At 36.6% G+C, this 23,385-nt stretch overlaps 1 protein-coding gene across 2 annotated transcripts in view; it reads right to left on the bottom strand.

Moving 5' to 3' along the window:
- Positions 1-4,356: 4,356 nt before the first annotated feature.
- The window catches only part of UBE3C (ubiquitin protein ligase E3C), a 77,019-nt gene continuing 57,990 nt past the window's right edge, over positions 4,357-23,385 (bottom strand). For both annotated transcript variants that reach the window (XM_014282539.3, XM_005442284.2), the window contains 5 exons: positions 21,717-21,929; positions 12,862-13,050; positions 12,699-12,765; positions 11,794-11,924; positions 4,357-6,381 (listed from right to left, as the gene is read on the bottom strand). In XM_014282539.3, coding sequence (XP_014138014.1) covers positions 6,211-6,381; positions 11,794-11,924; positions 12,699-12,765; positions 12,862-13,050; positions 21,717-21,929 — 771 coding nt within the window. In that variant the 3' untranslated portion in view covers positions 4,357-6,210. The remainder of the gene's footprint in view (positions 6,382-11,793; positions 11,925-12,698; positions 12,766-12,861; positions 13,051-21,716; positions 21,930-23,385) is intronic.

The following is a 23,385-nucleotide window of genomic DNA, read 5'->3' as shown; positions in this document are numbered from 1 at the left end:
TATATATTTAGGTGATATAACATTTAGCATTAGTCTGATGGTTTTTTGCATCCATGTCTAGCATCATATCTATAAAAAGTTGTGAAAATAATTGAGACCTCAGTTTTTACTGAGTCTCTTATTTTGCAGTTGATAACCAATTTCCAAAATCCTTGAAAACACAAAGCAGCACTGGAAGCAAAGCTACAACATTTTAAATCCATCCTTACCGGGTAAGTGCCACTTATTAACAACTACAGACATCTACAGGCATCTGACAAGGAAGAGAATTACATAATTACAGTATCGGTTAGGTTGGAAAAGACCTTTGAGATCATCAAGTCCAACTGTTAACCCAGCACTGTCAACCCCATCACTAAACCATGTCCCTAAGCACTGCATCTTTTTTTAAACACCTCCAGAGATGGTGATTCCACCACCTCCCTGGGCAGCTTGTTCTAACACTTGACCACCCTTGCAGTGAAGAAATTGTTCCTAATATCCAATCTAAACCTCCCCTGGCACAACTTGAGGCCATTTCCTCTTGTCCTGTTGCTTGTTATCTGGGAGAAGAGACTGACCCCACCTGCCTACAGCCTCCTGTCAGGTAGTTGCAGGGAGCAATAATGTCCCCCCTGAGCCTCCTCTTCTCCAAACCACGCCAGCTCCCTCAGCTGCTTCTCATAGGACTTGTGCTCCAGACCCTTCACCAGCTCCATTGCCCATCTCTGGACACGCTCCAGCACCCCTACATCCCTCTTGAAGCGAGGGGCCCAGAACTGCACACAGGAGTCAAGGTGCGGCCTCAGCAGTCACATCAAAGTCCACAACATATATTCTGAAGATGCTGCTGTGTTCACTAACAAGCAAGTCAGAGAGAAAGAAGATCAAGGCTTTGGAGCACATGTAATATGAGGAGAGGCTGAGAAAGCTGGTGGTGTTCTGCCTAGAGAAGGTTCACATTCCTCTTAGCACTGCCCAGTGATAGGACAAGAGGCAATGGGCACAAACTGGAATAGAAAAAATTAGATTAAATATGCTTCATTGTAAAGGTAATTGAACACTGGAGAAAGTTGCCCAGAGAAGTTGTGGAGTCTCCATCCACGGACACATTCAGAACTCCCCAGGACAATGTCCTGAGCAGCCTGCTCTAGGTGACCCTGCTTGGAGCAGAGGGGTTGGACTGGGTGAGCTCCAGACATTCCTGCTGACCTCAACCACTCAGTCTTCTTCGAAATAGATTCAACTGTTGGTAACTTCACTTTTTGCCCTGTGTTGTCTCTCTACACACATCAGAAATGTTACGAGCTTTCCAGACTATCAGATAGATACTGAAAAACAGGCAACATATCTCAGCATGTGTGTTCTATTCACGAAGCGTCCTACAGGAGGAATTTTCTGTAATTTTCTGTTTACCACATTTTTAGTGGGTTGTAAGCTGAAGAATACATGGTATTAAGTATTCCAAAAGAAACGTGCACAATACTAACTTCATAAATGCTATCATGGAACCAGAAGTGTATTTAGCAATAAAAATAGTAGAAAAGCAAAGGGAAGCAGACAACTGTAATCATCAAAGGAGGTAAAAATTAAACTACACCTTCAGAGGGGGCCACATTTGTGCTAAAATTCCAGAAGCTGAAAGAGATGTTTTTGTGTTTGCTGACATAGCATTCTTCACCATGAATTACAAATTCTCATATTCTTATCCAAGGACAGAGTTCTGTTCTTTCCAAAGATTCTGAAGGAGCTTTTTCAAAGTACATCCGTGGTCTTAGCTATATTGTTTGAAAGACAAGACTGAAAAAAATCTAAACCTTATCGCTGCAGTTTGACTGACAGAGTGGGAAATTCACTGCTCAAGAACTGAAGTTAGGATCATCCTGAAGCAGTAAAATCATTTAGGCTGGAAAAGATCTTTAAGATCAGAGCCCAACCGTTAACCTAACACTGCCAAACCCACCACCAAACCGTGTCCCTGTGTGCCGCACGTACACCTCTTAAATACCTGCAGGCATGGTGACTCCTCCACTTCCCTGGGCAGCCTGTTCCAACAGTAGTAACTTCAAGACCAACAAACAGTTAATACTACCTTCCCTTTCAGAATCTGTTCAGTACTATCAATCTTTAGCAAGAGAATGCCAAATTTACTGCGAAAAAATAAAAGAGTGTTTCCGCGAAGTTTCAAGAAAACTCAAATTATTTTATTCACAAAAGCAGAAGTCGATAAAAATATAGATATCCTGATCAGTTTTACAGACCATGTTAATTTCTTCACTCCTTCACTGACAGGCAAAGCATCATGAAAAAAAAACTGTAACAAGCATTTACATCACAAACCATTATTAACACAGATTCATGTATATGAGCAAACATTTTAAAGTTTTTGCATATAATTATAAATACCAAAAAAAAAATTACAGGTCTAACAAAACATTCCAAGAAAAAAAGCTCTCTTGTTCTTTCCTTTTTGTTTCTGTGCTGTACTGTTTTTCAGTGGTGTAGAGTATATACGTGCTGTCTCACTGGCATTTAACAAGTAGTTTTTGGGTTGAACTCCTTCAAGTGTTTTCTTTGAATTCCAAACCCCTTTATAGGTCACATTAGGATGTTTGTGCTAGATTACTCAAGTGATGCCAAAAGAACTGTCCACATTGCCACTAACAGCATCAGGAAGCTTTTTTTTAAAAAGTTATGGAGCACCCCACACAAAAATAACTGAAGATATCTTTGTTGTTCAAATCAAACTTCTGTCAGCTCAGTGTTTACATGTGAGCCAAATCTTTCCTCTTTTGTAGACATAAATTCTCCCCAGAAATCACAAGTGAGTTTTGTGACATTTATAGAAGCCTGGCTTTCAGGACCATGATGGAAGACAACTGAGATTAAGGAACAAGGCAAATAATCTATGTTCTGGTTGGTTGTTTTTGTTTGTTTGTTTGTTTTTAAATCCAGCTAGTAGGACTAAACCCACATCTGGAAGAATTCTCACCAAAATGAAACAGACTAAGTGCTAATTTTCTTTTTTTATTATGCTGTTATGCCTTTTAACTTTGGAGAGATAAAGGATTTGTGACCTCTCCCATCAGATAAACTTTGACAAAATGTTTTTAAAACAGATCACAAAATTATAAACCAAAAATTATTTGAAAACAAAAACTAAACAGAAAATGCTGTCATTTTTCAAAAAGCACGTACTCAACTAGGCAGACAGAACAGTGAAGTACAGCAATTGACTTTTAGGAAGGGTTGCCTTGTATAGAAAACAAGTCCAAACCTATAATTATTACTGCTATAATTCTGATTATCAAAATCTACGATAATATTTCAGGTTACTTGCATGCAAAATGCTTCCTGCCTCTGCCTACCTAAAATCTGGGAGCATCACAATGGAGAGTTTGCTCTTCTTCTAAAAAACAGAAAATCCATTTTCGTACATAAACAACTCTTGCTACGTAAGAGCTACAAGAGATCATGTAGATGACCTAGCTCCTCAGGACGTGACTAACTATACCTATATTATTTCTTACACCTTTACCTCCTGTTCCTTAAAATATCCAGCAATGGATCACTGAAAAGCAGGGACTCGTGCTTCATCCTGACTACATGAAAACAGTTGACAGTCAGAAGGGAAAGCACTCATTGCCAAAGGAAAACCCTGCACTCTTCTTATTGCAGTCTGGATACCAAAGGTGGTGTAAGCTGTTGCAGCACAGATTTTCACCCGACCACCTGCAGAATGAAATCTAGGCTACAATCCCACTGACTTGAGTACATCAGAATTGCATACTTAATGTACAGAATACACAAAACAAGATTGCCAACTATTACATACTGAAGAAATAGAGTATTTTCAGCAAACTCAAATTCTCTGCTGAAGATTTCTGCAACTGTGTGATTCCTGCAATTACATGACTATACCTATCTGCAACTCACTTACCCAGCCTACCCTCTCTGTTGAACTTGCGTTCATGGTAACAGGAATAGTGTGCACTGTCTCCTTTTACAAAAGCAGAAAGCATTACCAGTCACGATTACTTGACGTGACTCCAACAGAATCTTCAAAGTATTAATATTTAATCGAGAATTTATTTTTACAAAACACAGATACAACACTACCCAATGTAGCAAAATAACAGAATTGAAAAAATTCAAAATATTTAAAGCATTAGGATCTAAAATAAATAATGCTATCTAAAAAGAAGCATTCAGGTTTTGTGATTAGGAGGAGGCAGTTCCACTATTACTGATCTCCTTTTTCAAATTCTTTACAAGTTCTATAATTTAGATAGAAAAATATACAAGAAAAGAATTTTGGGATAAAGAATAGGTTGAGTACGTAACATTTAACATAAATAAAAAGCCTAAAACAAAACCAAAAAGAAAACCAATCATTTTATTTCTGTACATCAAGACTACAAATAGTATTTTAACACTTCATTACCCAAATTAAGAAATTATACATTTTTATATGGTTACTAGTAAACATCTTAAATCACTCAGTTTCCCCACATTTAAAAGGATATTGCTGGTTACTGCTTATTAAATATGAAATCAAACAGTTTCCAGTAACAGCAAAATATTTTTTTGCATAAGAGATGAATACAAATTTGATTGTAAATTTTGATGATTTAGAATATAAAACTAAGGTTCAGAGGGATGCATTTATGAATCTTACAGTTTAAAGTATAACTCCTTTTTTTTTAGTTGACTACAGTTTGCATATGAATACCCAACAATGTGCCTACTACTAGAAGATCAGTCCCTTCCATATGTGTAGTGGCCTGGGCCATGGAAGAAGATTTAAGGTAAAGGATAAAGGTTGATGAACGGTCACAAAGCGCTGATGTGGCAATTCTGACATCAGATAAGGAGGAAGTAAAATGTTAGAACGAGGATGTTAAATGAGGATGAGGTTTTATAGACGTCAATGGACATAGCCAATAATGAGAGGTTTTAAAGCGTGTGTACATCGTATGCAACAATCAACATTAAGGTTTGCACATGTACGGAAATCAGAACTGTATAAAAGAATCGCCTTTTGATAGAGTAAACTGACTTTACAGAGCATCATATTGGTGTGCTGTGTCCCGTCTCTCGCAAGATGACTCCCACACATATGAAAGCAATTTTTTTCCCAGATATCAAATTACATTAAAGCAGCATATTCCCACCTACTTTTCTTAGCAGAAGTACTGCAGGCAGAGGGATGTAAAAGCTGTTTAATCACAAAAAAATAAGGAATTTGACTAGTGTCTACAGCACAGATATGATATTTAAGATGGAAAGAAACCATAGGGAAAAGGAATGTGAACACCACAGGCTTCAAATATAAAAGATAAAGCCTGATAACTTTGGTTCAAATAATTTTAATAGTTGTTACACGTATATTTTTCCAAAGTGATGACTTTTGTATGTACTGTGTATGCAATAGGCGTCTGATACATTAAAAAAAAAATCTGTACAGGCACAAAAGACAGAAACAGAACAAACATGGATAGTCACATCCATTTACGACAGTGTTCAAGTGATAATGACACAGCCAAAGGTTGAACTTAAAATAATGTAAATCCAATTTCTCCAAGGTATTTCAGAAAGCACAAATGGAATATTATAAACTATTTATCTCAGTGCCTACCATCTTGAGGGAAGGTAGTATAAAATAAAATCAGTTCTGCAAAAACTATGATTTGTAAACAATTCTACAACATAAGTAAAGATAAAGATGTTAGGTTATCAGTAATGAGCATTTTCATCCTCTCAGTTCTGGGATATCTGCAAACATCTGCTTCACTTCCCTCTAAGAGATTAATTACAGGCTGTTAGCCCTGTCTCATCCCAATGCGCTGCATGGTACACAACTTTATTGCCAGTTTGTGAAATTATTTATGTTTGAACAGCACAAAGCCAAAGCTTCATCTTTGGTTAATTTCACTGAGATGTCACTGTTCTTTAAATGTGCTCTTTCTTCGCATAAACACAGAAAACAACCACACTGCACACAGCATTCATTGTTTTCAATCATAAAGCAGTGTCAATGTAATATTAATTAATGAAAGCTAACTAAGAAATAATGTTTAAAAATGAAACCTATTTGAGGGCATTCAGTAAGACACAAGAGCTGCAGAAATCTAGACAGAATTCCCTTAAAACTGCTTGGGTAGGGTGCTGCTTATAGAGTAGGCACTGGTTAGTTCCTCTGCAGATCATCCAAATAAGCATCAGTTCGACTCAGCTTAATTCAAATCCAGCAGCACATTCAATGGCATAAAGAAGCTTGCTTCGCATAAGATTTTCGTCATAAAACTCAGGAAGCTTCAGCAAGTTCATGCAGGTACTGGCAGTAGGTAGCCTGTCTAAATCAGATCCTCCATTGTGAATGCAAAAGGCAGGATATAACTCCTGAAAAATGCAACAGAAGAAACGTATCAAAAAATACATACAGGCCAAAACCTACCCCATAACAGCTAGCAAAGACTTCTAGGAAATAAATCATGAAATTAAAGCCTGTCACAATGACATAATCAAGTGGCATCTTCTTTTATTCCTGGTGGCCCCAAAAGAGCTCTTGAATTGTATAGTGCCTTCCTCTACCCTTGTCCCCACTGAGATCCATTAAATTGCAAAACACAAAGCAATTTAGTTCTAAGGAAAAAAAATAACAAGTTGTTACTTTTTGTACATTCTATTCTACAAATCTGTGATCCCACAAGAACAGTGAACCCCAAAATGGAAAAAGTCATACAGCAGCATGCAAGAAATTTTTTGTTGTATTTGGGAGAAACAACTGGGTTTCACAACCTCAGACTCTCCTCACCACCTCTCAAATGTCCATGGATGCTGTTTATTATGTAGGAAGAGGAAAATGACGGGTCCCTGCTACAGTGATGTTTTCCGATAGTGAAACATGCTGAACACCGGGAACAACAGACCACTAGCAGTAATGGAGGTAAGTGGAAAAGGATGTTCTGTCCTTGAATGACATGTAATATTTGTCACTGTATAATGACATAGCTTCTTCTGAGAATTATACTTTGGGTTTTTCTTTCCAGGCAGGGAAGACATTGTTTCTGTATACACAAAAAATCCCAACAAAGGCAATTTTGCTCTAGCTAATGAAATGATGTGCTATGCCAGTTACAACATTCTTCTGTTAGTTTAAAAGTATTCCAATTTTATGCACAAATGCTACATGAGCATTTGTCATGTTCAAATGATGCTCTAAGAAAAAGGATGAATGAGTGATCAATTCTAAGAACAAATTTTATGAAGTTGTAATACTACATCGATTTGTGACATTAAAAAAAAATCCCGAATAAAGGAACTATGATCAAACATACCCTTTCAGTGTTTTCCTTTTAGAACTTCAGTTAGCATGCCCCAGATATATAAGATAAATTCTTCCAGTGGATGAGTATCAAGCCAACATTTTCCTTTACTCACCACAATATACAATGGTATTTTCTTCATTGAAATCAATTATCTGATACAATGCTAAAGGCATTTCTTGCCCTCGGGAGACTTCTGTTTAAACTAATCTTTCAGCAAGCCTGCAATTTATGAACTTCAGGATGAACAGTACTAATGACTTCAGTAGACCTGTTCATGTGTAAGATTAAGCAAGTATTTACACTACTATGTCTAGAACTCTGAAATGAGAGGTACTTTATAAGCTCCAAATAAAGGTCTAGCTTTACTTAAAGCAATAATACTCAGTGTTTCTTCAGACTAATTATTAAAGTCACTTGGCTGTTATTGGGATGATACTGATGTGCACAGTGATGTGGTAACTATTGATCTGAGGAACAGACTCATAAGACATTTTGTATGTAGTATCTGTTTCAATAATATCAGATCTTTTTTTCTTCTAAGAAAAAGAGTATAGTGAAAATTATATTTGTTACCTCTAGATCACTGCAAGAACTGCAAGAACTTTGCTGGCAAGAAAGTATTCATTTTATCAAATGCTTGCCTGAGGTAAAACAGTTCTGATTTTAAAAACTGGAAAAAAAATCCCAGCTCCAAAGGCAAAAGGTCAATGAGATTCTAAGCTAAATTATTGTTCAAATGGAGGCCTTAGAAGTATTTCATGGCAAAAATGCTGCATTTTTAGTGTTCCTTTCAAAATGCTAATTGAATTCCCCTACTTTAGCTTTAAAAATGGAAAAATGAAGTTCTAAATTGAAGTGTCATGCCAAGGGCACCATTTGTTGCATAATTAAATACTGTACAGCAGGAAACTGCAATAGTTTGGAAGTGAAAAGTATCATCAATTTATTATGTGACCTGATTGGAACTTAACAATTTTTAACCATGCTTTAATGTTGGGGCTTTTTTTTTGTCCATAACAATCACATTTATTAAACTTATTAAACTTTAATTAGCTTTAGTAAATGTTATTCTGAGTCTGAATTTTGCAGTGAAAGTTCAGAATTTTTAAATGATGCAAAGTTAAACTGTGTCATCTATTAGCTATGAATGTCAAGACATTGCCTTATCTTAAATTAACATGCATTAACTTTAAGAAAATGTGAAGGTTCCACAATATAAAGTGTACAGAAGGTTTCAGAGTGAGAACCAGCAACTGTGTTCCTCAGAAAAATACAGTACTTATATTAAAACTGTAAACAAATTTTGAAGATAGCTTGTGTTAATGTCTAAATATATTCAGACAGTGATTTGGCCCGCAATATTCAGCGCTCCTGCCACTTTGCACTCTTCTCCTTCAGAGCTATAAACATCACACTGTTGTAGGCTACCAAGATGCTACTACTGATGACAACACCAGTTACCCACTTCCTTTTCTGGCAAACCCCTGGTTCATGGGTAAATACATGTTAACAAGATACTACTGCAAGCACCATGCAAGTACTGACCTAGCTCCTGCTAGGTGCTGCCAGCAGAGCGGCAGCCATGCCTTTCTACTCAGCTGCTGCCAAGACTCTTGCACATGGCTGAGCTCACAAGTCCGTTGCACAGTGAATTAATCTTTTAACTTACTGCCACCATGCTGAAAATTTGATGACTATTTTATTTCCAGTTCTCCTAGCCAAGTATGTTAAAGTCAGTCTGTGCCCTACCACCCAAGTACACACACAAACTTCAGCTTTCCACATGTGGCTTCTTTCTAATATGTCACTGTCAGCCTTAATTTTTTAGACTTTTGATTAATTTCCTCCATCTCTTCAAACGTCACGCTGGTTACCTCAAAGCTGGCTAGCTACATCTGCATTTCCTCCTCTCTCCTTGTAATTAAAAAAATATGTCAACAAACATATAAAAAGTGACTTCTGTTTACTTTGTTTCCATACAACTCCTTCCCAGCTCTCCCTTCACTACACGTCTCATGCACTGTTCTTTCTTGGTCTCATTCCACACTGTCCTATAAAACTCTGTTGCAAGAGTAGCGTACAGTGATATTCACACGGACTGGAGAGTTAAAGAGAAATGCTTGCAGGCTTGAGAGTTAAAGATAAATGCTTGCAGGCTTTTAAATAATCAATCACATAAATCGATCAGTGAATACCCTAAATAGGATTCATGTTATCAAACAGCCATCTCTGTTGCCTGCATATCCAAATATAGTCAACCCAGACACTCTTCACTGTTCAAGGGGATCTAGTTAGTATGTTTTGTGGAGTCTAAGGCATGATTCATTTCACCCTGAAGTAGACACATGGAACAGTCAGACAAATTACAAACAGCAAGTGCCAATTCCTCTCCTAGGTGCTTGTAAATGGAGTGTGGCTGAGCTATACGTTACAGGTATTGAAGATGGAGGATATGTTGCCTATCCACATGCTAACGCCACCACAGAGAGCTTGCTACAGCGGCTGAGGGGATAATGCAGAGGGTGAGACTGCACAGAGGGTTACAGCACGACTGTACTAAACGGAGGTTTGAGCGATCACACACTGCAATGGCAGTGCTGCATACCTCCATCAGCTTACAAAGAAATAGGAAAATTGGAAAGGGAAGAGATCACGAAGTTGCAGCATAAGGGGATAGATCGAAGTCAAGGGAAAAGGGCCGTGCTTCCCTGCAGAATTTAGCACTAGAAACAACTCTTCCACTTCCAAAATCACTTTGCAGCATAGGGAAAAAAAGCCGCTGTTTAAGCTACCGGGAGTATTCTTTCATCACCTCTCGTAACTGATCCACACACTACTGTATGATAACTCACATCTGCTTTTATATATTCTAAATCATTCAAGTTTCAGAGGGCTGTGTCTGAGACTAACCATCATTTCAATACCGGAGTGTCATCTTTGTTTTCCAGAAGAAAACTGTATTCGTGAAAAAAGTCAATAATCCAAAGTTGAAAAATTCTAGAATTAATTTTGTTTAATTCCATAAGAGGAAAAAAATGGTAAGTACTACAAGTATCTAAGTTGTATGTATGGATGAGGAAGGTGGGGATTTTTGTTTAATTTTTTACTTCTGACACCTTTATCATGTGTCACCCCCAGGACATGTCACAGGAAAGGGCCCAATTCCTCAAGCTAAGAAAATATTCTTCTAGCATTTGCCTTTCCAGTATTTTTTTAAATGCTGATTAAAACAAAACAAAACAAAAAAAAACCCCACCAGAATGAACTTTCACAGTATAATTCAAGCAAAAACTGTGCAAAATTCAAAGTATGTTGTTTTCACCTCCAGGCTATTATGTCTACCTGAATTCCTTGTTCCTATATAAAATGCTAGTGTCTGTCCCTGAAGTATTTCTATAATGAGAAAATGCTAATTCAACACCACTTATTTTACAAAACAGTTAATAAGCCTTCAGGACTTTGACAATACCTGCATTTATTTCTTATGGGTTGATCTACCTATTTTACCTATAAATTTAGAAAATTAGTTACTATCCACTGCTAATTAAAAAGTGTACCACAGTACCTTATGATGTGAAAATTTTAAAAGTACATGTACTCAAATTTTGTTTAGCAACAAATATTATTCTTACTTGAAAGGAACTGCATGATGCAATGCCTGTAAAAGTTAATACAAAGGTGGGATTATGTGGAACAACAGCAAACACACTGTTGACTATTGTACTAAAAGTGAGGCAACTAAAAGTTGCCTTGAATCAATTTATTCTTTTATTTTCTTACAGAAAAGCACTGAATGTTCCTAAATTTTAGTAGAAATAAAGTCCATGACCAGTTCTTAACCAAAATTTTGCAGCACAGCTGAAACTCATAGGTAGAGTATCTCCAGAATTCAGTTTCAAAATGCCTTCAACTTGCATCAGCATTTTCGTTTTATAAGCAGTAGACAAGTTTTCTGCATACTTAAGCTTCACTAGATTGTTAATGACATCAGCAAAATATGTAGATACAAAGGCTAATGAACTGTGACCCTATAAACAGATAAACAGTAATTAGAAAGAAAAACATCTCCTGCTTCAAATGGTTAATTTAAAGGGTTCAATTTTAATGGCTGCTTTTATACCCTAAATCCTCTTTCGCCTGGTTTGAAAGACATTAACTCAACCTGTTCCTTGAAACTGGTAGCAATACTGCTTCTGCACAGTAACATGAAACAGCATCAAGGATCTTCCATGACAAAGAGTTCAGTGCTCTAACTGATGTATTTGTAGCTTATCAAATTTTGCAGTTGAAATAGAAGACAAGAGAACAATATTTCATTAAGTATTTTAAAACTATACTGATCATACATGCAAATGCATTGAAACTGTTTCTGTAGTCACAGAGGAACGTTCTTCTCAAACTGTAAATTCCCACAGACAAAAAAGCTTGTCTCATAACCTGCAGCATTTACAAAAACTTGCCAGGAAGCTGGGAAGACATATACCTTAAACCCCAGAAGAGGTGGTCGAGAGCAGCTTGTTACAAACTTGAGTAGCTTGCGTTTCTCTTCATCAGTGAAGCTTTCTACAACTCTCCAGAATATTTTGATTACAGGATGGTCTGCTGTGTAGCCACCTGTAATGAGATTTAAATGATTTATCGGTAGAATAGTTTCATGTAAGAAAACCTAGCATCAGTCTTGAAAAGCTTGGAGAAAATATTATAACCAGTGGGCTTACATTGCTAACTTCCAGTATCTACAGATCTCTTTGATCACTGCATTTTGGGTTTCTCATTCATTGCTTTCGTGTGGCTATTTCCCTCACCTTCTTAACTGCAGTTTTCTTCACTGAATCCTACTTATTTTAAATTAATTTTATTTAGTTTAGCATTTACCTAGTAACTCTGGACTACTGCCTTTTACTCCAAGAGTTTCCAAAATCTGCAAGACTCATGATGTTGTTTAATGAATCAACTTACCTTGAGGTAAGCCCGGATGTGAACTGATGATATAGTAGCTACTTTTTGATTACATTCATAATAAATGCAGAGCAAAAAACCCAACTATCCCAAAGGCATTTGCAGACTTATTTTCATGGCAGACACCATCACTGACTAATATGCATTTGGGAAAGGAATTACGTGTCCTCTTATTATCCAGCTCTAAACTTCTATTTAAGTGTCTGAATAAAATAAACTGCATACCTTATTTCCCAGCATTCATAAAATTAGGTTGCAATTTTACCCAATCTTCCAAAATTCAGGCCCATCTAGAGTTTGGCCAAAGTTAACAACCAAAGTTAACAAGAATGACCCTACAAAATTTTTTACAAGCTAGGATAAAAAGCAAGTTTGTTTATTCTGGAGTCAGTCATAATACTTTCTTTTACTTCAGTAAAATAAGCTTACCTGAATAGTTTGTGAAAGATTTAAGGTCATCCAAACTAATAGGAACCTGGGCACCAGAAGTCAGAACCTAATAGTGAAGGAAATTAGACAGTTAATTACAGGCAAAAAATAGCATTTATTTCACTTTAAAGCAATGGGTTTCTGCAGTTTTAAGCAAAAGTACCTGTATTTCCTGTTGATCAAACATTCGAAGCCATTCAAGATTCACAACATTGGCCAGTCCCTGACGGAAAGCAAGGCAATGCTGTCGAATTTGTTTGTTTAACCTGTAGTCTGCCACCAGATGGATGTACGCGATTCGGTTAGCACTGGTAACAGGAATATCTTTTCCACCTGGCTTCAGTTCAACCACCTATAAACATAACAGTTTTCATCACTTCGGTAAACTTTTAATTCTGTGTGCTGTAACCATAAAATTGAACTCCAAAACATTCTAGTAAGTGATGTATATATTTGAAGTTTACTAGAATATACTCAAGAATATTCACCTCAAACTAAGATAGAAGACTACAACAAGTTATAAAGGTACTGATTTTTCTGTTTACTCATAAGAGCATATTCTATAGCATCCGGTTTTTAGAACTAGACATCCAGCTGCTAATGCAGCTGACTGCATGGCCCTGTGGTTTATTACCAGAAAACACATTTGGCAAAGACAGATCTCTTTTATAGCAGTCAGTGTGCAATACTAAATTCACCACTGCCAGTCAGACAGAAACTAGGGTGAAAAACTGCCCCTTGGCAAGCTTGCCCCAGCTTCCCTTACACTAGTAAGGGACCTGGAAGAGACGATAGCCTGTGTAAGCAGAGAGCTCACACAGAGCACTCTCCTTCCAGTTGGATTAGGAAAGCTGTGCTTGACTTGCTAGGCTCTTCTCTAACTGTCCAGTGATCATGAATTCTACACGATCACATTATGGTAAAAGCAATGTCTGCTGAGTAAAAATCAAGATTCTGATACAAGCATAATTTACAGAATGACGTTCACAACTCCTACCATTCAAAATCCAAGCTATACATGCTCAGTACTTTCAGCAAAAGTAAAAAACAAACAAACATATCAAGCCCAAACCTTGTTTTTCTACTGGGAAGCTTAACTTTTGTCCTTCAAGTACCAAGGTACCTCAACACAGAAGAATTTTTAATGAAAAAAAACTAAACAACCGCAAACCAAAGATATTGTTAATTGCATCAAGATATAAACCAGGATCAAAGGTTGTTATTACTAACACACTGAAGACCCTTACATATTCTATTCTTTACTACATGAGGATAATTTTGTAGAGTAGCAGCCCAATTGGAAGGAATTATTAGAAAACTAAGAGGAGGATTAAAAACCTGAAAAGCTGAGATACTGTCACCTTCTGAACCCTTCAAAAGAGCGTTTGGTTTTCTGCACTCTGGAATTGGCAATTTTCAAGTTTTTTTTAAACAACTGTGCATTTCAGTCTGTGCATGTTTGCATCCTTAAAGCACAGAGAATTAAACATGTGAATAGCTTCTTTTGTAATATGCTTCCCAATAATGTAAGCTGTTCCAGTACTAAGCAAAATGAAAAACAGTAAGATTAAAAATTCACAGTGCTTTTGAGAATTCAGATTTTCACTTGATTAATAGTTTTTTATGGCCAAAAGTGAACATTCTGATCTGTGAATCTGACCTCCCAGATAACAGGCCAGAGGATTCTGTCTAAAGATTCCTGTATTTAACTCAATAAATCCACAGATGACTTACAGCACATTATTTAGAGAGACAGGCAATCCTCGTATAAAGACTCCATGTGATAGAGTATTTACCACTTTCCTTGATAAGCTATAACAACCTGAATTACAATAGGTGTTAAAAATATGTCTTACTTCCCACTTTAATCCTTCAACTGAGAGCTTCTTGCTTTTGTTACGCCCATAGAAAAAAATTCATTAATATTCTACCATGTCTGTGTGCAGGCAGTACTGACTATGCTTAAACCTTACTCCCTGAAGAATTAAATAAAACAAAGATGTCAGTTTAACTGACTGTTTCATACCCTGCACACATTAGCTTGGTTCCCTTCCGAGTTCCCTTCGACAAGAGCCACCAAGACAAGAGGCAGAATAGCTTTCTGTCCTGATTTCAGCTGGAATAGAGTTAATTTTCCTCTTAGTAGCTGGTGCAGGGCTGTGTTTTTTGGATTTGGTGTGAGAATAATGTTGATAACACACTGATGTTTTAGTATAGAAATGACCTACCAACAACTAAGTCAAGGACTTTCCAGTTTCTCAGGCCCCGACAGCGAGAAGGCTGGAGGGGCACAAGAAACTGGGAGGGGACACAGCCAGGACAGCTAACCTGAACTATCCAAAGGGATATTCCATGCTATAGAACATCATGCTCAATATATAAACTTGGGGGAGTTGACTGGGGCCTGCTGATCACTGCTCAGGCACTGGCTGGGCATCGGTCAGTGGGTGGTAAAGCAACTGTGCATCACTCGGGTTTTTTTCCCTTTCCTACCCTTTGGATTTTATTATTCTCCCCCCTCCTTCTCATTACAATTGCTATTATTATTTCTGTTTAATTTCCATTATTAAATTGTTCTTATCTCAACCTGAAGTTTCACCTTTTCCCTGATTTTTCCCTGATTCTCCTCCCCATCCCCAGGGGATGTTGCTGGCTGGAGTTAAACCACACTTTCCCTGGAGCCCAGCCCTTGTGGAGCCTGGCACTTATGCAGCTGGCCACTCTAGGGGATACCAGCCAGTACCTGGTGCCACGGACTGGCCAGAGGGTGAGGATATTTTTACTGGTCAAAGTCCAAAAGGAGTATTAATGGAAGTATGGGACATGTTCCATACCACAGTGGAAACATCTGATGAAAAGGGGTCACTGCTAAGCTTTCTCTGCTACTGCAGCCAACAATGCAGTCTAGAAATGTAGTGCGTTTCATCCCACCATAGTAGTTTTGCTATTGTCCCTGGAAAGTTAGTCAATAATGGGATTCATCTAATGATTAGAAACTTCTAATTTCCACTTCAAGTCAAATGGGTAAAGTTTGTTCATACCTATTGTTCTTATTTCAATATTGTCCTATAGCTTATATCCATGACATATTACTTACAGGCAGCAACTTCATTAATCTTCCCAGATCTTTTTTCACTGAACCAATGTCAGTCAGGTTCCTTCAATCTCCTCCTAGAAAATACCCTTTTTACAAAGCCTAACAAGATCAGAAAGCTTTCTCTTACTTATTATTTAAATTCCTGTCCTCTTCAGTGTTACAGGGTCAGAGTTACCAATGCTATTCCATATGCACTGATCACTGTTGAGACCTCAACGCTAACAGTAATTAACTACAAATTTTCTCTATTTGTTTTGCAGAACTGCATAATTGTTGTTCTTCTGTTGTTATTTCACCAAATACAATTCTTCTCTTTGACATATGGACACATTGAATTTGGCCGTATTAAAGCATATTTGTATTACCTAACTCATCGAGCTTCTCTCAAGAATACGGACACCAACAATAACTTAAGTAATAGTTATTATTCCATTTGTGTACAATAATTTCTGTGAGCTCAGTATTTACATAAAAGGATGCTTGAACTGACTTCCTAAAATAGCAAAGGGAACTACTGGCAGGGTGTTCTAGACAACTGTTGTGTTTTAAGATTCATGCCAGCACTAGGTGAAGCAAAACATCTGACTTTCCTTGCGTGTCAGCAAATAGAAATCAGGGCACAGTTTCATTTATGCTTATGTTTGCATTATAGCAGTATTGTCTCCACGGTGGTCTACAGATGTCGGGAAAGCTGTAATCATTGTATAATAAAAGCTGTTCTCTCTCCCTGTGATTTTTTCCTTTGGTTTGTGGAAGAACGAGCACTGTACTCTTTCTGACCACTATTTTTAGAAAAGAGGAAAAAATACTTGAAGAAATCCTATTTTTCCTACTACCGTTTTGTCAAAGTATCATCACAGTCTGATACAAAAAGGCTAATGTAGCAGGAATAATAAATATATTATGCCATAAAAGATAAGACAGATGTAAAACAGAAGACAGAAAGTAGTATCACTTGGTAGCAGTAAAACCATAGTAAATGTCAATGCACTTTCTACTCATTCAGTGTTTTCATGGCATTTTAAAGGAACTGTTGTAGAATTCCCATCTAATTCTAAATGTCAGGAATTAATTGTCACACTGTGATTGTTGAAGAGTTCCTTTTTCAAAAGGCCACAATACAATTTATTACATCTTGAAAGATTTTTCAGCTTGCGTTTTTATTTTTATCCATCCAATTTTTACCACTAGATGGTGCAAGATGATAACACAGGTTACACAGGATGGGCAAAACTAGAAAACTACCCAAAACGTGTAGACTGGTGTCATCACCTTATTTTCTATTTTGTAAATCTAAAAAAAAAAAAAATTAAAAATCATCTTAACTTGGTTCATTATCAGAATCACTTATTTTTAAAGCAATCAATTCATGCATATTATTGAGATAAGTATTCAGCTCATTCAGACAATACCACAGATAACTGCATTTGATTCCATATTCACAAAGTATGTGTTCAAAATAAAGGCGAAATATCAAAGTAGGATACAAAAAGTCCCATATTTTTATAAATCTGCAAGAAAAGGTGCTTTGCTTTTTTTTAGTACTATAGACAGAAGTATTGCATTAGGCCTCTGACTGAAGGTTAGATACAGTTGGAACTACAATTACATGCACTTAGGGTTTTCGTGGCTACAAATTCAATTATGTGTTTCTCCAGGTACACGCTTACTTAAAAAAAAAAAAAGTGATCCACTTGCATTTACATTCTTATTCAAGAAAACCACCACAGTTTGTTAAAAAAAAGTAGTAAATTATTTTATGTATAGCTTCAGTTCAACTGAACAGTTCAATCATTATTATAGCTACTATTTTGAACGTTATCACAATAATGAAGAGGAAAACAGTGAGTAACTATTTGTCAGGAAGAATTTGGAGTATTTATCTTCTAGCTTATTGATAATAATCTGTCACACAAAGTTGATTTCTAATGTGATTATGGACAGAAAATTGCAAGTCTCTGTTGGTAGACAAACTTCATGCCAGCTGCTGCTCACACAGATCTGGCAGTGGCAGCTGCATCCCAAGCTAACAGAGAAAAAGGGAACATTCAGAGAGTTAAGTAGGAAGTATTTCAAGAAAGAATAATGGACATGTCACCTAGGTGCTCTTTTCTTGTGCGTGAAAACATGTATGTCTTCATATAATCATAGAATCTCCAGTACAGTTTCAAAAAGCACTCTTACAGACAGTCAAGAACTCCTACAAACTTGTTTTTAGGACAGATGAAAATATTTTACCTTTCCTCTTGGACTCTGATCACTTTTGTTCACATCACCCCTAAAGCTCTTCCCCATTCTGAAAACAAGTCAATAAAGCTTTTCTTTCTTTCCCTGTCATCTGTCTTCCAGATGTTCAGGCAGGAGTTCCAGGTAGGAGATTGCATTTGAATGCCTAAGAATGCATTTGCCATTAGTGTTATAAATCTGCCTGAGAAGGATCAGCCTCAACTTAAATATTTTGCTTCTGAAAAACTTCCAAAATCATTCATCTAAGCCACTGTATCCTAGAAAAGAAGGCACCAAGACAGCCAGTTTCAGAATTATTTTTAAGGCTTGAAAATTTAAAGTCAAAAAACTCTCCTTTAGTGAGTCAACATATTTTCAGCAACAGCAATGGCAATCACATCTGTTTAAAAAGCCAAAGGTGTCCTGACACTGACTTCTATATTATATAGAATTTCATAGAAACTGCTACTATATATATTATAGTGCTTTACTGTGGATTTGTTCTTCTACACTTTAATTATGGAGTCTTCTGATTATGAAGTATTCTGATCACATTCAACTGTTCCAATCCATGTAATCTCAAAAATCACTGTTTTAGAACAGTCCCTGCAGTACAGAACCTAACATTTTTGCAGGATGAGGAATACATGTCTGAATCTTACTCTCTTCCCCTGGACAGCCACAAAACTCATCTTCCTCACTGCGGGGGTGGGGGGAGGTCTGAAAAGAGGAGGTATTTTCTTGGAATTGTTAACCTTACACTTATTATAAGCATTTTAGAACTATTTTATCACCATCTAATCTACAAGATAAAAGGAAAAATAAAATCAATATACACAGCTTCCTGAAGGCACCTGTAACTGTAGGCTGACATTCTTTTGAGACATTTTTACTGGCCACCATTTTATGCAGCAGATCCAACAACTGAAATCTCAACTGGTATCACTGCATTATACAGTTCTTTATCAAAAACTAAAGCTATTTGGGGTTGGAAAATAAGGTTGATGGCATAGCTCCCCTAATTAGCCGTCTAATGTGCAAATTATTAAGTACCTTTTTCAACTTCTGCTGAATGCACTTTGACAATAGTTTAATGGGATCTAAAAGCACATTACAGGATTGGAATCAATATGCTGATAATAGAATTTTACCTTCTACTACTGACACGAGGCAATAGAACCTCTTTTGAATGTGTCTTTCATTGCAGATAATGCTTTTGTGCCACAGTTGCTGGATGGACACTGTCATGAGGATAGCTATTTACAATGATAGATTTATGATGCATTTATTGGGCACTAATTTATTAGACACTAAAGTGGTTGTTTAGCTGAAAACTAGAGAAAATGTGCATTCAACATAAGGAGTGCAAATTAAGCTCTTTTCCCAAAGTGAATTAGCCTTACCTTGACACAATTATATTAGTATGCAATGGTTACACCAGTCAAATACTAGACAGAATGTATTTATTAAGGTTTATTAAGGCAATGAAACAAAGAATAAAAAGTAACCTGTTGCATTAAAACACAGAAGACTGTGACAAGAAACAATTAGTTGAACTACACTAAACATGCAGTCTCGTTAAAAGATGATTAATACTTCACAGTTATAGCGTTCTCTCTCCAAGTGTAAACATAGCAAAACAGCATAAGAATATTTAGTTTAACTTACATTGCATTTAATTACTCAGAAACTCACTATTTAATCTTCCTTTTAAAGTAATTCCAAACAATTAAAAATCAGAAGTCTTGATAATACAAGCTGTAGCCCTCAAAGGGATTCTTGCCAAGCCTAATTTGTTTGTTAAAATTCTCTTTTTACAGTTTTTTGTTGCAGTAGGTAGAACTGACATCATCTCTAATTTGGATCTCCTTTTATGTTATTTCTGAGCTATTTCCTCTTTTCTATATCCTTCTACTTTACTTGTTAAGGTAGGTTTTAATTTGTGTGGCTAATTTTTGAGGACATACAGAGTAGATGTATGAAGTATGGACACCAAAACCTCTCCCAAAAATATTCACTACTACTTATTTTTAATTAGAGACTAAACTGCATTTATATTAGCTGTGATCAACAAAACTATTACTTTAAGTGCATTGAAATGAATGGCTTTAGAATACAAACAAAAGATTTTTCTTGCCCTCCACAAAAATTCTAGGTTATATTGCAGAGTACCGTCTTGTGTGCTTTGCAACCTCGTAACCAAATACGCAGCTAGAACACAATTTGGTATCCGTCACTTACAGCACATGCTGCAACGCAGCAGGCGCTCTCTGTACAATACTGTACAATAGAGTAGGTGTTCTAGAACGTGCTTTCGCATACATTTGTATCACATGCCTTTATTTCAAGTTTTTGAGTGTTTTTCTAAAGACAGCGGTCAGAAGTTTTCATATAGGGAGTGTAACCCAGGGGAAAAAAAGATGTATTGTACCAGGCAATTGTTGACTCTCCCCTTCAGTATCATTCATGAACCGCAAATCTGAGGGTACTGTTTTGAATGCAGTCCAGGTTTTAGGATCTCCCATAACAACAGGAAATGGATGACAGGAAAGTCAAGATAAAGTCTGAGCCTGATGTTGTTAAAGCAGAAGTCTTGGACATCAAACTTGCTATGATTTAAGCAGCAGCAGAGAACACCTAACAATCTCCAGGACTAGCTGCTGCATCTCGCTGCTGCATCTCGCTGCCGCTTCTGTAAGATGTGCACAGTCCCAGGCTTCCCTGCCAGGCAAACTCAAGAGAACTGCTTACCCCTTTTACAGTCTCTGCTTCTTCCACTAGAAACAAAGCTGAATTCAGATGATGCTGCATGTCATAATGTGGTCAGGTCTAGTTTTTTGATCCAATTATTAATAAATACCATAATCAAGTATAAGTAGACCACAAGTAGTACACAACTTTAAATCCTCAAAAATTAAAAAGGAAGTACGACAAAGACTTTAACTAAGGAGATTAACTGTAAGAGCACATAAAGGCACACTTTTCCAGCTCTAGTGACATTTATTTTCTACTATGAACATAAGTGATCTTTAGTACTCACACAGAGCAAATAAAAGCCATAATCAAATTATATAGTACAACTGCATTAAAACTCACACTTAAGGACCTAACTAACTGGCCCTAACTAACTGCTTTTTGGAAGCACTGAATGCCCATTTCTCCCTCCTGACTCACCTGGTGTCTCAACCCCTCAAAAAACCCCCAAAATATTTAAGGTCTGATTTCAGGACCTCTACTTTGAAAATGACAGCTAAAGGAGACAACGCTTATCTCACAATAAAGGGTGATTATCATTTAAAACTATTCTGATTTCTAACTGATTCCAAAACCAGACAGTACTTCTACAGTTTACATATCCTCTAACTTTTGCAGTTACTTGAAGAGCAATTAAAGAAACACCATAAAATATTTTGTTGAAGAAATTATCTTGGGCAACAGAACTTTTCATGTATGTCTGTTAGAAAATAATCACTATAGTTTACTACGTAAAAGACCAGACCTTTAACTTGTCATCAAAAGTGTTTTTTTTAAGCACACATTAGTTATTGTCTATTCCCAATACTGAGTCAGAATCCCTATGATGCCTCAAAACACACAGCACCTTCAACAGTTATTTCCTATCACTTTAAAAATTAATTAATCATGGTAGTAACAATTCATCAGTCGTTAAAAAAAAAAGTGAAAGCTATTCTTACCTGGGCTTCCCCAAGGTCATTGTTTACCACAGTGAAGTTTAGTCCAAGTTCTTCTACATCGCCTTCATAGCTCTTGAGAAAAAGCAAATTTTTGTACATTTCTGGATCTAGTGAAGCTAAATGATGAATGTCCACATCAGCACTTGTCCCCAGTAATTTTGAGAGGAAAAAACTAGCAAATGGCAACTCCACCAGCATATTTTCATAAAGAGCCTGAAAAACACAGCAATGAAAAGCACATTATATTTTATTGTTGTACATGCAGGAATTCTAAAGGCTATTATCTATTTCTCAACATTTTGGTAATTCCTTCTTAATTTGGTACCTGAATAGGATCTTCTGGTATAGCAATAGCCCAGATATTGCATGAATTTAAAAGCATTCATCTGAAGTTTGAAAACTGAGTATTTTTGTGAAATACCAAGCTCCTAAATTTTACAAATTAATTATGTGGTGACTTACATTAATCTTCTTGCCTAAAGTATGATAACAAACAGAAAGTGTATTAATTGCATAGACTGGCAAGAAAAGCAAAGTTTGCTGAAGGACAACACAACTGCATCAAGAATATCTTCCATATAAAGTTAGCATCTCTACCTTCATTAGCATTTCACCAGCAGTATCCTCTCATTCTTAACAATTGCTACATGTAAAATAGTCAGCCCCTTTAAAATAACTATGTAAAACCAGTACAGTTAAAACTAATCCAAATAAACTATTTTTCTTCCATGTTATACAGATTCATGGCTGTATCTTTTTGGTGAATTCTACTGCTTAAATGGCATCGTCAAACCATCCTAATTTCCCCACCAGAAGCTTACCAGTCATGACAGTACCGTACATCCAATCCTTCCTATGCCTGACACTGTTACACCTGCCAAAAAATTGCTGAACCAAAAGTGAGCCTGACCTGAATATGCAGCACTCACGAAAAATACACTTTTACTGCAAACTGAGAGTTTCCTCAACAATTTTCAAAAATGCACAGAACTCCAGCAATACCACTCTCAGTTGATCTACTGTATGACCACATTGCAATGTAAAGCAAAGCAACTTTGCATATTTTTCATACAATAAGTAACAACTTCTTGTTCATGGGAAGAAAAAAGTACATATGGTAGCTCTCAAAACAAGGTGAGATTGAGACTTCAGCACTAGAAAGAGAAAGCATGGTATTATTTAGAGAAAGCCTACATGAATAAAGGAAAAATAAGAGACCGCTGCCATTCCTGAAACATGCTGGCTGTGCCTAGCCTTTCCCATTGTCTAGTTTGTTTGCCACATCAGCATCTTTAACAATGACAACCAAATCTTTACAGTATCATTAATATCCCTGCCAAGCTGATCAGAAAAGGCATCATCAACGTAACATCATTGTTTGTTCTCTTTTTAGTCTTCAAGAGCAGTGTTTTGTCATTCCTTAATTCCTCCAGAATCTGCTGCAAGCTTAGAAAAGGAAGTACAATGAGCAAAAAAAAGGAAAAAAGAAGAATGTAGCTGTAATCACTCAATGATATTCCAACAAAAACGTTAAGAAAAATATACACAATTCCTTAAACCTTTGAAAGAACATTTCTATGAGGTGAGTTAGACCTTGCAGAAAGAATTGAGAATAACGAGTTCAAAGCCAGAGGGTGCATTATATTTAGAGCTATATGATTTATTCAAG

Source organism: Falco cherrug, chromosome 4 (genome assembly GCF_023634085.1).
Source record: "Falco cherrug isolate bFalChe1 chromosome 4, bFalChe1.pri, whole genome shotgun sequence".
NCBI lineage: Eukaryota > Metazoa > Chordata > Aves > Falconiformes > Falconidae > Falco > Falco cherrug.
Note: the sequence above shows the minus strand (reverse complement) of the source record. Positions and strands in the feature narration are given on the sequence as shown.